Genomic DNA, 14,733 nt, shown 5'->3' with positions numbered 1-14,733 from the left:
CTGCGGACTAGCACACCCAGAGAGAGCGTACCAGTGCACAGCCAGATGAGAAGCCTGCTCGAGAATGCAAGCCAATGCTGCTTCTTTCACCAAGAAAGTCTTGCCTGGTAAACTAAACAGCGTATCCATAGAGCGGACACGTGATTTACATTCTGAAGCAGGCGCCCCGCCTTACGGAACGGCGACGGTTCTCAGGGGGGCCGGGCGGGAGCCGCTCCGCGCGTCTGTGCCAGGGACCCACCCGCCTGCGGGACCTCCGGCCGCCCCGCAGGAAGCTACGACGCCCAGTCCCACGGCTACCTGTGCAGCGAGGTGTACTCCGCGGACGCGTGCCACACACACTTCAAGTGGGAGGGCGGCCTGAGTGGCAAGGCGAGAGGCCGGCCTGCCGCGCAGACCAAGAAGGCGCTCTTCGGCCTGGGCCTAGGTGCTTGCGCCGCCCCCCTGGGCCTACCGGGCTCTGAGGGCCCTGCCCTGGACCCCCTGCCCCCCTGCCCTTGGTTCAGTCACAGCAGAGGTGGCCACACCCACACCCTCTGTGACCTCAGCGTTCCACCCTCCTGCAGCCCCGCCCGCCCCCCTCCGCCGGTTGCCCTGGGCTACGGAAGCTGCATCCTGGGGCCAGGGGGTTCCCAGGAGGCCAAGGGAAGACACGATGGCCTTCAATGAGTCCCAGAGGCCTTACGTGGCCTTGTGTGGTTGGGCTCACCTCTTACCTTCCAGTGAACTCTGCGAGAAGACGGGGACCTGCAGCCTCACAGTTGGGCTCCACGGTAAGGTGTGCGGGACAGACCTCAAACTGACCCACGGCATGGAGCAACACCCGCCATCGAGAGGTCTACAAGACAGCCGCTGCAGCTAGCCCACAGGTCCGAGAAAACTAGATTCTTCTTTACGTAAGTGAGTTTTGGGGAGGTTTGTTGCAAAGCATTATCACAGCAAGAGCCGACTAATACAACATTTCTCCAAATCACTGCCATGTCCACGGCTGCCACCGAGCCTACGTGTAAGGCAACTGTGTCCTCGAACTTTGAGAACTCCTGAATTCTCGGTGCCTCTCCAACACAATGTACGTGGCTAAGGTGTCCCCAGATAACTTCACTAACGTACCACCGAGACCGCCCTAAGCTTTTATTAAACGCAAAGCAACGCTCTTTCTATTCGTTTTCTGTTTCTACGTAGGTAAAATGCTCTCCGACAATCTAAAAGGATGGAAAATTGGCACAAAACACTCTGTGGATAGTTGTTTTTCACAAAGGAAAATCACAAACGAAACAGGCATTTCACCGGGTGTAGAGCACTAACGCCCCCTAGTGCCTCTAAATGCCAAGTGAACAGAGGCACTTAATTAAATATCGAATCCCAGCTCTCTCCGCTTGAGAGGGAGAGCAAGCCATTCTCAAGTGGAGGAGGGATGTTTTCAGCAGCTATCTGCAACATTCTGTGGACCTGGCCACTGTGTAGCTACAAAGAAACCTTTTGTCTGAGGAAACTAACTAAAGAAACTTGAAAGTGGAAAACGCGAGAAAGAATGAGACAATACCCTTATCTTGGTGACTCATTCACTTATTCGTCCACTTACCAAAGCAAATATCCACTACGTGTAGAGAGTACCGTGCTGAAAACCGCACAGAACACGGAGACGTACCCCCATTCGCAGGGAGGTTAGATACCAGAGAGGGAGACAAGATGTAGATTACCTTACGGCAGTTCCGCACATGTCTTGTTAAACTGTTTACAGCTTCAGGGGAGAGAAGGGATCCACAAATCGCTTGGATTCTCAGTGAAGTCTTCCCAGAGAAGGAGGTGCAAAATAGGTGGACTGGAAGAAACAAAAAAATTAACCTCGTGGGTAGATATGAAACGGAGCAGAGGTGCACAGATATTTAGACCCCGTTCTTCCTTGAAACGTCTAGAAAGTGAAACTGAAGCCAAATTACGGAGGGCCTTGAGTGTCAGTCTTAGGAGCTTGGCCGTATGGGGTTGACAGCGGGTGCCACGGACGGCTCGGAAGAGGGCAAGGGCATAACCCAAGAGCCCTGGGAGGCGTAGGAGAGGTCGCAGCGAGGGAGGTAGAAAGGCATGCGATTCTCCGAAGCAGTCACCGTAACCCAGGTGTAAACTCATAAACGGTAGACGCGGAGAAAGGGCGACACAGATGGCAGGGAGGAGTACGAGGGACACTAGAAAGGAAAACGGTCAGGGCTTCACCAGGGATTGGGTGCATTCCTTTCTCTCCTCTAACAGAGGTTATCAGTAACCGGGCTAGTCGCTGGGAATCAAGAGTAAGCAAAACAGGCGTGATCTCTTCTTCCTCACGGACCACGGGGTAAACTTACCTACCTGAAACTGGATGTGAAAGGCGACGACGGCCATAAGCGAGAGGTGCGTGGTGTCACGTGAGCTACGGTAGGGGGACGTGATGAGTTGAGTAGGTAAGGGGACGCTTTCTTGACCAAGTGACACCTGAGAAGAGATGAGAAGGGTGAGGCGGCATCAGTCAGCTGCAAACTAAACAGAGGGACACTTCCTGCAGAGGGGCAGCACGGGCAATGCGCCGTTGTAAGTATGCAGGCCTGAGAGGAGGCCACCGTGGGCAGGATGATTGAGAATGAAAGGAAGGAGCTGCAGGACGAGGCCGCAGAGATCACGCTCCACCCTGCCCAGGGGATGCCCTGCCCTGCGGACTAGCACACCCAGAGAGAGCGTACCAGTGCACAGCCAGATGAGAAGCCTGCTCGAGAATGCAAGCCAATGCTGCTTCTTTCACCAAGAAAGTCTTGCCTGGTAAACTAAACAGCGTATCCATAGAGCGGACACGTGATTTACATTCTGAAGCAGGCGCCCCGCCTTACGGAACGGCGACGGTTCTCAGGGGGGCCGGGCGGGAGCCGCTCCGCGCGTCTGTGCCAGGGACCCACCCGCCTGCGGGACCTCCGGCCGCCCCGCAGGAAGCTACGACGCCCAGTCCCACGGCTACCTGTGCAGCGAGGTGTACTCCGCGGACGCGTGCCACACACACTTCAAGTGGGAGGGCGGCCTGAGTGGCAAGGCGAGAGGCCGGCCTGCCGCGCAGACCAAGAAGGCGCTCTTCGGCCTGGGCCTAGGTGCTTGCGCCGCCCCCCTGGGCCTACCGGGCTCTGAGGGCCCTGCCCTGGACCCCCTGCCCCCCTGCCCTTGGTTCAGTCACAGCAGAGGTGGCCACACCCACACCCTCTGTGACCTCAGCGTTCCACCCTCCTGCAGCCCCGCCCGCCCCCCTCCGCCGGTTGCCCTGGGCTACGGAAGCTGCATCCTGGGGCCAGGGGGTTCCCAGGAGGCCAAGGGAAGACACGATGGCCTTCAATGAGTCCCAGAGGCCTTACGTGGCCTTGTGTGGTTGGGCTCACCTCTTACCTTCCAGTGAACTCTGCGAGAAGACGGGGACCTGCAGCCTCACAGTTGGGCTCCACGGTAAGGTGTGCGGGACAGACCTCAAACTGACCCACGGCATGGAGCAACACCCGCCATCGAGAGGTCTACAAGACAGCCGCTGCAGCTAGCCCACAGGTCCGAGAAAACTAGATTCTTCTTTACGTAAGTGAGTTTTGGGGAGGTTTGTTGCAAAGCATTATCACAGCAAGAGCCGACTAATACAACATTTCTCCAAATCACTGCCATGTCCACGGCTGCCACCGAGCCTACGTGTAAGGCAACTGTGTCCTCGAACTTTGAGAACTCCTGAATTCTCGGTGCCTCTCCAACACAATGTACGTGGCTAAGGTGTCCCCAGATAACTTCACTAACGTACCACCGAGACCGCCCTAAGCTTTTATTAAACGCAAAGCAACGCTCTTTCTATTCGTTTTCTGTTTCTACGTAGGTAAAATGCTCTCCGACAATCTAAAAGGATGGAAAATTGGCACAAAACACTCTGTGGATAGTTGTTTTTCACAAAGGAAAATCACAAACGAAACAGGCATTTCACCGGGTGTAGAGCACTAACGCCCCCTAGTGCCTCTAAATGCCAAGTGGACAGAGGCACTTAATTAAATATCGAATCCCAGCTCTCTCCGCTTGAGAGGGAGAGCAAGCCATTCTCAAGTGGAGGAGGGATGTTTTCAGCAGCTATCTGCAACATTCTGTGGACCTGGCCACTGTGTAGCTACAAAGAAACCTTTTGTCTGAGGAAACTAACTAAAGAAACTTGAAAGTGGAAAAAGCGAGAAAGAATGAGACAATACCCTTATCTTGGTGACTCATTCACTTATTCGTCCACTTACCAAAGCAAATATCCACTACGTGCAGAGAGTACCGTGCTGAAAACTGCACAGAACACGGAGACGTACCCCCATTCGCAGGGAGGTTAGATACCAGAGAGGGAGACAAGATGTAGATTACCTTACGGCAGTTCCGCACATGTCTTGTTAAACTGTTTACAGCTTCAGGGGAGAGAAGGGATCCACAAATCGCTTGGATTCTCAGTGAAGTCTTCGCAGAGAAGGAGGTGCAAAATAGATGGACTGGAAGAAACAAAAAAATTAACCTCGTGGGTAGATATGAAACGGAGCAGAGGTGCACAGATATTTAGACCCCGCTCTTCCTTGAAACGTCTAGAAAGTGAAACTGAAGCCAGATTACGGAGGGCCTTGAGTGTCAGTCTTAGGAGCTTGGCCGTATGGGGATGACAGCGGGTGCCACGGACGGCTCGGAAGAGGGCAAGGGCATAACCCAAGAGCCCTGGGAGGCGTAGGAGAGGTCGCAGCGAGGGAGGTAGAAAGGCATGCGATTCTCCGAAGCAGTCACCGTAACCCAGGTGTAAACTCATAAACGGTAGACGCGGAGTAAGGGCGACACAGATGGCAGGGAGGAGTACGAGGGACACTAGAAAGGAAAACGGTCAGGGCTTCACCAGGGATTGGGTGCATTCCTTTCTCTCCTCTAACAGAGGTTATCAGTAACCGGGCTAGTCGCTGGGAATCAAGAGTAAGCAAAACAGGCATGATCTCTTCCTCACGGACCATATGGTAAACACCTACCTAAAACTGGATGTGAAATGTGATTAAGGCTGTAAGCGAGAGGTACGTGGTGTTATGTGAGCTATGGTAGGGGGACGTGATGAGTTGAGTAGGTAAGGGGACACTTTCTTGGCAAAGTGACACATGAGAAGAGATGCGAACGGTGAGGAGGCATCAATCAGCTGCAAACTAAACAGAAGGACATTTCCTGCAGAGAGGCAGCACGGGCAATGCGCCCTTGTAAGTATGCAGGCCTGAAAGGAGGCCACTGTGGGCTGGATGACTGAGAATGAAAGGAAGGAGCTGCAAGACGAGGCCACAGAGATCATGCTCCATCCTGCCCAGGGGATGCCCTGCGCTGCAGACTAGCACCCCCAGAGAGAGAGTACCAGTGCACAGCCAGATGAGAAGCCTGCTCTAGAATGCAAGTCAACGCTGCTTCTTTCACCAAGAAAGTCTTGCCTGGTAAACTAAACAGTATATGTAGTGGACATATGATTTACCTTCTGAAGCAAGCTCCTTATCTTACAGAACGGCACCAGTTGTCCACCGGAAGCCATCCTTTGACTCCACATTTTAGACCATGGTGAGGAGGTTAGTCTTTATCCTAAGAGCAATGGAAAGTCACAGACGGATTTGAAGTGGAGATGGTGGTGTCTGCATCATGGAACATGTATTGGAAGGCAGCCAGAGTCAGCAGAAAGAAGATGAGGAAGTTTGTGTCTGAAACACTTAACCTCTTGTTGAAATAAGAGGTATCCTCTTCAGGTGAGAGAGCAAGGACACACAACAGAGTCTAGTGGGACATGAAAAGGGTGGAGAAAGAGTCATTGTTAACGGCCATAAGTAAGGGAGTAGAAAAAAGAAATGGGGACCACATGTCAGTTAAAATAAGACAGCCTATGTTGTTTCCATAGCTCTGTGACTGGATCTAACAAAACACATTGCTCTGAAAGCAGGTCCAGAGAAGATAAATGTTAGAGATGCGCAGAATGCATCTGCAGTGAGGTTCCATGGGACGGTAAAATGGCTTGGCAGTCTGGGTATAATGTTGTCATGATGGACCAGCAGTCAACTACAGGGAATCAGAGGTAAAATGATAAACTGTATTCTAGTCAAACTTACACTCACCAGAGCCCGGAAGGAGGAGAGCCCGTGTCTTGTGCTGCCCAGTATCCATGTCCCTCCCAGCTCAGGTATTGGCAGGGAAGCCCAGGCATCTTGTCTTGGGCCAGGCACGCACCTGGCTTGTCAGAGGGTCCCAGAGGTGCTGTGGGGAGGCAGCTTTTGCTCACCATGTTCAGGGAAGCTACAACACACCAGATACTGAAAGGAGAACCAAAGCCACTATTAAGACATAATTCAACTGTCTCCCAGTCCAGCAAGGGGTCCTGTTAGCACCGTATCAGTGCAACTGGCGTCACCCCACCCCAGGACCAAGCCAAACGAACGCCTCTCCAGGGGCCTCGAGACCCCACGACCTGGGCCACACACACGGGAGCATCACTCAGCTATGCAAAGGGGTGAAGCCCTGACACTCACAACGTGGACGGACCCTGAGAACACGATGCTCAGTGAGAGAAACCAGACACAGAAGGACACACAGTGTGTGATTCCATTGATGGGAAACGTCCAGAACAGGCAGATCCACAGACACAGAGTGTCAGGGGCTGGAGCAGGGGACTGCCGGCCCTTTGCGCTGATGGAATGTTCTGGAATTAGAGGTGAAGGCTGCACAGCTCTGTGAATATAGTAAAAGCCATTAAATTGTACACTTCATATGGGTGAGTTCAGTGGTGTGTGAATGCTATCTCGGCAAAGCTGTCATTTAAAAAGACACAAAACCCACAACACCCAGCGCGGCTCCTCCTCCCCTTGTCCCACCCCTTCACCTGGTGTCTGTCCCAGACCAGGTGTGGGCCCAGCGTGTCCTGTGGCCCCAGCACCTGCTCTCCGGTGGGACCCTCACTCAGCCTGCAGGGTGAGCACAGAGCAGACGCCAGGGAGGCACCTGCACACCAGGGGAAACGTGAGCCACCACCACCATGGGACATGCAAATCCTTCCCTAGAGCTCCCCGCCCCAAGCCCCATGACTCCTGCCATCCCCGTGGGCACCACCCCGTGGCGGTCTCCCCCCCCAGGGACACAGCCTGCAAAAACCCCTTCCCCACCCAGGAAAAGACGTGTCAGGTTTTTAAAGGACCAGCGTTCTCAGAGGTAACCTCTCTCACACACCGGCTGCCCGTGCACCTGGTGTGAGCCTGACGTGCTTTCCCGACATCGGCCGCGTACCCCATGACTAACTGAGGGGATTCAAACGGAAGCCCCTCAGAGATGAGGAGGCGTTGTCATCCAAGGTCAACACTCAGTGAAGCACGCAGCCTCCGACCTCCCAACTGCAGCTCACGGGAACCTGTGACTCGGGAGCCCTGCCAGGCGCCCTGGACAGGAAGAGGGCCCGGTCCGACACAGGGGCGCTAAGGAACAGAGCCCCGGGCTAGGCACCGCGACAGCGGCCGTGGGTGGGGAGAGAGAGTCTGGGAAGGAACAAGAAAGGTGGGCAGTGAGGGAGGCACTACAGAGCCACGCATGAGCTGCGGAGGACCATGGACAGGCACCCGGCATGTCCTCTGTTAACACCCTTGGGACCGCTTGACGCCATGGGCGTGGCAGGAGACCCGGCTGGTGGGAACGGCAGGGACAGCTTGAGGGGACAGAGAAGACGTCAAAGAGGCCTCCAGGCAGCACCCTGAGTGGGAGGAAGGAAACAGGACTGTCATCCCACAGCCAGGGAGAGAAGGCTCACGCACTGGGGAAGAGTGCCAGGACCACGAGAGGAGGACACAGCAGAAAGAAAGAGGGAGGAGAGGGGTTTCCTGGGAGACATGCGCCGGGCCCGGGGCCCAGGGATGCGCAGACACAGCCAGTCACACCCTACAGGTCCCCAAATCCAAAAGGGACACCAAACACTCTGTATCTTGATTGTATCAATGACAATGAAATCATTACATCGGTGCGTAGCTTTGTAAGAAGCCACCATCGGGAGAAACTGAGTAAAGAGAACGTGGGATGTGTCCGACCTATTTCTGACAGCTGTGCAAGAATCTACGATAATCTCAAAATAAAAAGTTTAATTTAATTAAGGAAAAAAGGACGCAGCTCTTAGAGGTAGACTGGGGGCCGGTCCCCTGCAGCTCCCAGCCACCTCCTGCCTAGTGAATATCCAAAGGGCCGGCTGGCTGCCTCTGGCCCCTCCCACCAGGAACAGAGTATACAGGTGGCATTTGGATGTTAGGGACCAAAGTATGAAAGCTAACAGGCACGTACATACGGAATACCAGGCATTTCCCGGTGATCCCTTCCTCTTCAAAGGGGCTACTTCACCCACAGAAAGTCCTCAAAGGGTTAACCTGCCTTCCACCTGAGCTCAGATTAGGCAGGACTCACACCAGCAGAGGTCAGATCAGAAAATGTTTTCTGAGTCACAGGGAGGGATGGCTCACTCACCCTCCCACTTCAGCTACTACCCACTGTGGAGTGAAGGGTGTGACTGCTCAGCGGGCATTCATCAGAGACTCGTGGGCTCTCAGGAGGAAGCCAGAAGCAGGCGGGGACACTCACGCTGGGGCCGCTCCACGCCCACAGCCTCAGTGAGTCACGGAGGGGAAGGACCACTGCACGCCCTTGCTGGCTCCTGCCCTGCCATCAGGCAGCCGAAGATACCACCTGCTTCCTCCTGAGCTGAGACCCGGTTTTCCCACCAAAAGAAGGACCATCCTGCTTTAGAAATGCCACCGTGAGCTATAAGTAGATATCTGGGAACTCTCAGTCACAGAAGGAACAAAACTCGCCCTGCACCTCATCCTCCTATTTGTCAATTGCGCAAAAGCCCATCTTGGAGGCTGGACATTTCCGAGTACAGGCGGTTGTGGCTGTTTACACTTCCTCCTGCGGGTGCCCCCACCTCAGAGAAACCACCCACACCTCCCCCAGGGCAAATGTGGCAGCCCCACTCTCTGGGACCTCAGTTGATCCCATATACGGGGCACTACACCTCAGCTGAACTTCTGTGTTTATAGATCACCTACCATCCTTAGTTCATAAGTTTTGAGAATAAGAATACTGTCACCCTCAGAATGGGAGAAAATATTTGCAAACGAATTAACGGACAAAGGATTAATCTCCAAAATATATAAACAGATCATGCAGCTCAATACTAAAGAAACAAACAACCCAATCCAAAAATGGACAGATGACCTAAATAACCATTTCTCCAAAGAAGACATACAGATGGCCAAGAAGCACGTGAAAAGCTGCTCAACATCACTAATTATTAGAGAAATGCAAATCAAAACTACAATGAGGTATCACCTCACACCAGTTAGAATGGGTACCATCAGAAAATCTACAAACAACAAATGCTGGAGAGGGTGTGGAGAAAAGGGAACCCTTTTGCACTGCTGGTGGGAATGTTAATTGATACAGCCACTATGGAGAACAGTATGGAGGTTCCTTAAAAAACTAAAAATAGAATTACCATTTGATCCAGCAATCCCACTACTGGGCATATACCCAGAGAAAACCATAATTTAAAAAGACACATGCACCCCAATGTTCACTGCAGCACTATTTACAACAGCCAGGTCATGGAAGCAACCTAAATGCCCATCGACAGATGAACAGATAAAGAAGTTGTGGTACATATACACAATGGAATATTACTCAGCCATAAAAAGGAAAGAAATTGAGTCATTTGTTGAGACATGGATGGATCTAGAGACTGTCATACAGAGTGAAGTAAGTCAGAAAGAGAAAAACAAATATCGTATGTAAACGCATGTATGTGGAACTTAGAAAAATGGTACAGATGAACTGGTTTGCAGGGCAGAAGTTGAGACACAGATGTAGAGAACAAACGTATGGACACCAAGGCGGGAAAGCCACGGGGGGGTGGGGATGGTGGTGTGTTGAACTGGGCGAGTCGGATTGACATGTATACACTGATGTGTATAAAACTGATGACTAATAAGAACGTGCTATATAAAAAAATAAATTAAATAAAATTCAAAAATCAAAAAAACAAAAAAAAGAATACTGTCTACTGTCCTCCGCGCCCCCTGGAACACTCACTCTAAATATCCAGGAGGTGCTTGCAGAATGAATGAATCAATGAACAAACAAGCTCACTCATTTCAAACGTGCGGTCACGTGAATAACCTGACCTTCTAAGAAGTTAAGCTTCTGGAAGGAGCCCATTTTCTTAATGTATTCAGCATCGAGTCATCACAAAATATGAACTCTTATAAAGTACTGCCCCCTCACTTCCCATGAGAAAGCAAAATTCCTCAGCAGGGAAATGGGAGGGTAGCAGACATTACCCGCAAAGCTTTAGGAAGGCTGCAGCTCGCTGAGCACTTCACTAGGGCCCCTGACCGCCTGCCTGATAGTAGGACAGACACACCAGGAATGGCTGCTGACCGGCAGAAAGAGCACCCGGCCAGGCAGGCAGCACACCCTGCACCCTGCCAAGCGAGGTCCAGCCAGCAAGGGAAAGACGCTCTCTCCACTTCAGAACCGCCCACCACTAGAAAGCCAGGTCCCGCCAGGGCCTGGACACACGAGGCCTTCCTTACAAGGGTTACAAATCTGTGGCCTTGCTCTGCCTCGAATAAAAGACAGAGACGGGGACAACATGACCATCTCCAGATGAACCTTCAACTTCGTTTCAAGTGCCTGGGTGCTGGGTCACAGTGCATTTCTAAACTCTTCCAATACTCAAAAATACCAATTTCTAAGATGCAGAAGGGTTGTTAAACATACACTTAGCACAGATCCCAGTCCCACTCCTGAGTATTTTCTCAAGTGAGGTAAAAACCCAAGTTCACATGGAAACCTGCCCTGGGATGTTTACAGCAGCTTTATTCCTGATCTCCTCAAAACTGGAAACATCCCACAAGTCCTGCCACCCGCAGGCGAATGGACAAACGCATCATGGAATACAACACAGCCAGAAAAAGGAGTGGCTTCTCATACCCGCAACAACAGGGATGACGGACTTCCCTGGTGGTCCAGTGGCTAAGACTCCGCGCTCCCAATGCAGGGGGCCCGGGGTCCATCTCTGCTCAGGGAACTAGATCCCGCACGCTGCAACTAAAACATACTGCATGCGCCAATGAAGATCCCATGTGCCGCAACTAAGACCCGGCACAGCCAAGTAAATAACTAACTAAATCAATGTTTAAAACAACAACAACGACAAAAACAAACCTGGGATGAATCTCGCATAGGTTTTGCTGAGCCAAAGCAGCCAGAATTGAAAAGCTACATGCTGTTGTTCCGTTCATCTGGCTTTCTGGAAAAGCCAAAACCTTAGGGACAGAGAGGAGATTAGTGGCCAAGAGGCTAGAGGCGCGCTGGCGCCAAAGGGCAGCAAGTGGGATGACAGGATTGCTCTGCCGCCTGACGGCGATCATCTGTCAAAACTCCTACAACTGTGCACTACAAGTGAACTATGCTTCACGGCTACTAAGGATAAACAAATTAATACATTTTGAAAAATGCGCCGGCCAGCCAACCGGTGCAAGACAAGTGCAGTAAGAGGGGCGGGGAGGCGAGGCAAGTGGATCAGCTGGAGTTCTGAAGGCTCTCGCCACTTTCAGTTTCCCTCCCCTGGGATGTCTCCCCGCCCTGCCCACTGCTCAGGCCGCCCACCCGGGCCACCCGGAGTTACCCAACCGGAAAAGCCAGAGCCCAGGCTCAGCCGCGCCTCCGGGCACAGGAAGAGCAAAAATAGAAAGCGCCAGTGCGCGGTGGCGGGCTGGAAACCCTCGGACCTCAGATAACTGCGGAGAACCGGGGCCCGGGAGTCAACATCGGCTCCCAGGCGGTCCCAGCGTCCCGACCCCGACCCCGGCCGCGACACACTTTCCACGAACTGACACACACGGAGCCCGCGCGAGGGCCGGGTCGCCTGGAGGCCGGTCCCCCGCAAGCCGAGCGCACGAAAGAGCGCCCCAAAGGCGCCGGCCCAAGGCGCCCGCTGCGCTTTCCCTCCGGAAGGTGGGCTGCAGGGCCCAAGCGTAAACCCTGAGACAAGGAACACGCGCACCACGCCGCCACGGGGGACGAGAGGCCGGGCGTCCACCTAGCCGGACATCCTGCATTTCTGGACTCACCGGACGCCTGTGTAAATTTACGTCTGGCGTGTCATTTTCCAAAGGCCACTCAATATCAGGGGACAGAATGCCTCCTCTCCAAGTGTCCTGCCAGCCCACCCACTCAAGATCAGAGGGACAAAATGCCTAACTAAAACAAAACAGAAACACAAAAAAACTGGAGTGAGAGAGGAAAGGGTGCCCTGAAAAATAAAAAAAGAACTAAGCACGTTGACAGCGCTAAGAATAAACTACCAGGAAAAAGAAACCCTACATGTCAGATCCTAAAGTACAGAAGGGCAAGCCCGCCGGCATTCCAGGCCCGGGGGGACCGGGGTCCCCAGCACTGCAAAGCCAACCGCAGACCGGCTCAGGCGCCCCTCGGAAGCACGGGGTCCCCGCGGCTGAGTCTGCGCCCCCGGCCGGCGCCGGCTCCCCTCTGCCCACCCTGCGCGCGGGGGCTAGAAACTGCCGCGGAGAACCACGGCGGGGCGGGAAGGGGGCCTCCAAACAGGGTCTGGCGACTGGAGTCGCTCCGTTTCTCGGTGGGCTCAGTACGCGCCGTGGGGGAAGAGGGGCGGGGGCCCGGGAGGAGACGGGCGGCAGTTACGTAGACCGGCAGCGGCCACGGGTAGACGGCGGGCTCGGCCCCCACGAGCGGCTCCAGCCTCAGCTCCAGCTTCTCCCCCATGTCTTCGCGCGCGGCCCCCACACCGTGCTAGTTTGGCGGTTGGCGGAGGGGCGCGGCGCCGCCGGCGGGGGCGGGGCAGACGGGAGGCTGAGGGGAGGGTGCCTGGCCTGGGCCTCAGCTGCCGCCGCCGCGCTCCCATCCGGCCCCCGGCTCCCTCTTTGCGGTCACAGGCCCGGGGCCTCCAGCGCTGTCGCCAACTCGGGCCGACGTGAGGCGAGCACAACAGCCGGGGGCCGGGCTGAACCACTCGCGGCACGCGCGGACCGCCCCGTGGACTCTCACGCACGGACGCACGCACGCACAGACGCACGTCTTCGGCTGCCCCCGGCCACCCTCACCGGCCCGAAGCGGGGACCCGGGAAGACTCCTCAGGGCCAGTGGTGGCGGGTTCGACTCCCGCACTTGACACACCGTGACACACACCCTCCCCCCCAATAATAAGACTATAATTCCTATTAAATATGACAGCCAGAATCCCGGCTTCTGTTCACAAAAATGCCGTGTATTTAGCCTATGCTAGGCACCAGACCGCGGACGCTCAGTACTGGCAAAAAAGGAAATGCCCTGCCCTCATAGCACTGCCATTTTAATTGGAATAGTAGTGACAATGGTCAAGGGAGAAAATAAAGTGTCATCATCGCCACGGGGATGGTTAATTTCATGTGCGCACTGCGTGGGGCCCCGGCAACCACAAACATTATTCCAGATGTGGCCAGGAAGGTATTTTTCAAGAGAGGTTAACACTGAAATGGGTCAACTTTGCATAAAGGAGATTGTCAATGCCACGGTGTGGGTGGGCCTCGTCCATCACTTGAAGGACTGGAGAGAAAAATGAGGTTCCCTAGAAAGAGGGAACTGTTCCTCCAATGGCCTTGGGACATCAGCTCTTCCCTGTGTCTCCAGCCCAGAGTCCTGCCCTGACTTGCCTGCCTCACGGTCACATGAGTCAACTCCTTAAAACAAAACTATATATGTAAAAATACTGAATATATACAAGCCTATTAATTTGTATATGTGTGTATACATATTATATATATGTATACACGTTTATATGTGCGTGCGTTTGTAGTATATGTGTAAGTACTATATACAGTATACATACAAGCCTATATATTTGTGTGTACATATTGTATACATGTATGTATGTGTATATATATAGTATACACATTATAAACGTGAACATGCTGTATATATATTGATATACGGGTGTGTATATATATAGTATATGTACACTGTATGTATGTATACAGTGTATATTTATATATAGGTGTGTCTCGATTTTTTTTTAACTATGGACATCCAGTTGTTTCAGCACTATTTGATGAAAAGACTATAAAAAAAGACTATATAAAAAGACTATTGTATTGTCTTTGTTCTTTTGCCAAAGACCAGTTGATTGTATTTATGTGGGTCTATTTTGGGGCTCTTTATTCTGTTCCATTGATCTACTTCTTGTTTCACCAATACCACCCTGTCTTGATTACTGCACCTTCATAATAAGTCTTCAAGCTGGGTAGTGTCATTCCTTCAACTGTGTCCTTCAATGAGGTGATAGCTATTCTGGGTCTCTTGCCTCTTCATATGGACTTTAGAATCAGTTTGTCAATATCCATAAAATAACTTGCTGGGATTTTGATTGGGATCGCACTGAATTTCTATAGATTAACTTAGAAAGAACTGACATTTTGAGAATACCGAGTCTTCCTATTCATGAACATGCAATCTCTCTCCATTTATTTAGTTATTCTTTGACTTCATTCATCACGGTTTTGTAGTTTTCCTCCTATAGATGTTGTACATATTTTATTAGATTTATATAGAAGTATTACATTTTTGGCAATGCTAATGTAAATAGTGTCGGTTTTTTTTTAAATCTATTCCACTTGTTCA

The 14,733-nt window shown here is 52.5% G+C and overlaps 1 protein-coding gene across 8 annotated transcripts in view; it reads right to left on the bottom strand.

Annotated features, from left to right (window-relative positions):
* Positions 1 to 1,699: 1,699 nt before the first annotated feature.
* Positions 1,700 to 14,733, bottom strand: part of LOC137219988 (uncharacterized) — a 47,296-nt gene continuing 34,262 nt past the window's right edge. For 2 of the 8 annotated variants that reach the window (XR_010941376.1, XR_010941375.1), the window contains 3 exons: positions 6,129 to 6,323; positions 5,501 to 5,793; positions 1,700 to 1,822 (listed from right to left, as the gene is read on the bottom strand). Coding sequence is in view for 1 of the 8 variants with exons in the window: in XM_067729435.1 (XP_067585536.1) it covers positions 1,744 to 1,822; positions 6,129 to 6,323; positions 6,553 to 6,738; positions 11,266 to 11,471 (666 nt within the window). In the remaining 7 variants the exon portion in view is untranslated. Of the gene's footprint in view, positions 1,823 to 5,500; positions 5,794 to 6,128; positions 6,324 to 6,539; positions 13,036 to 14,733 lie in introns of those variants that run through there. The other 6 variants (XR_010941373.1, XR_010941372.1, XR_010941371.1 and 3 more) reach the window with 6 other exon arrangements.

This window comes from Pseudorca crassidens, chromosome 2 (assembly GCF_039906515.1).
Source record: "Pseudorca crassidens isolate mPseCra1 chromosome 2, mPseCra1.hap1, whole genome shotgun sequence".
Classification (NCBI taxonomy): domain Eukaryota; kingdom Metazoa; phylum Chordata; class Mammalia; order Artiodactyla; family Delphinidae; genus Pseudorca; species Pseudorca crassidens.
Note: the sequence above shows the minus strand (reverse complement) of the source record. Positions and strands in the feature narration are given on the sequence as shown.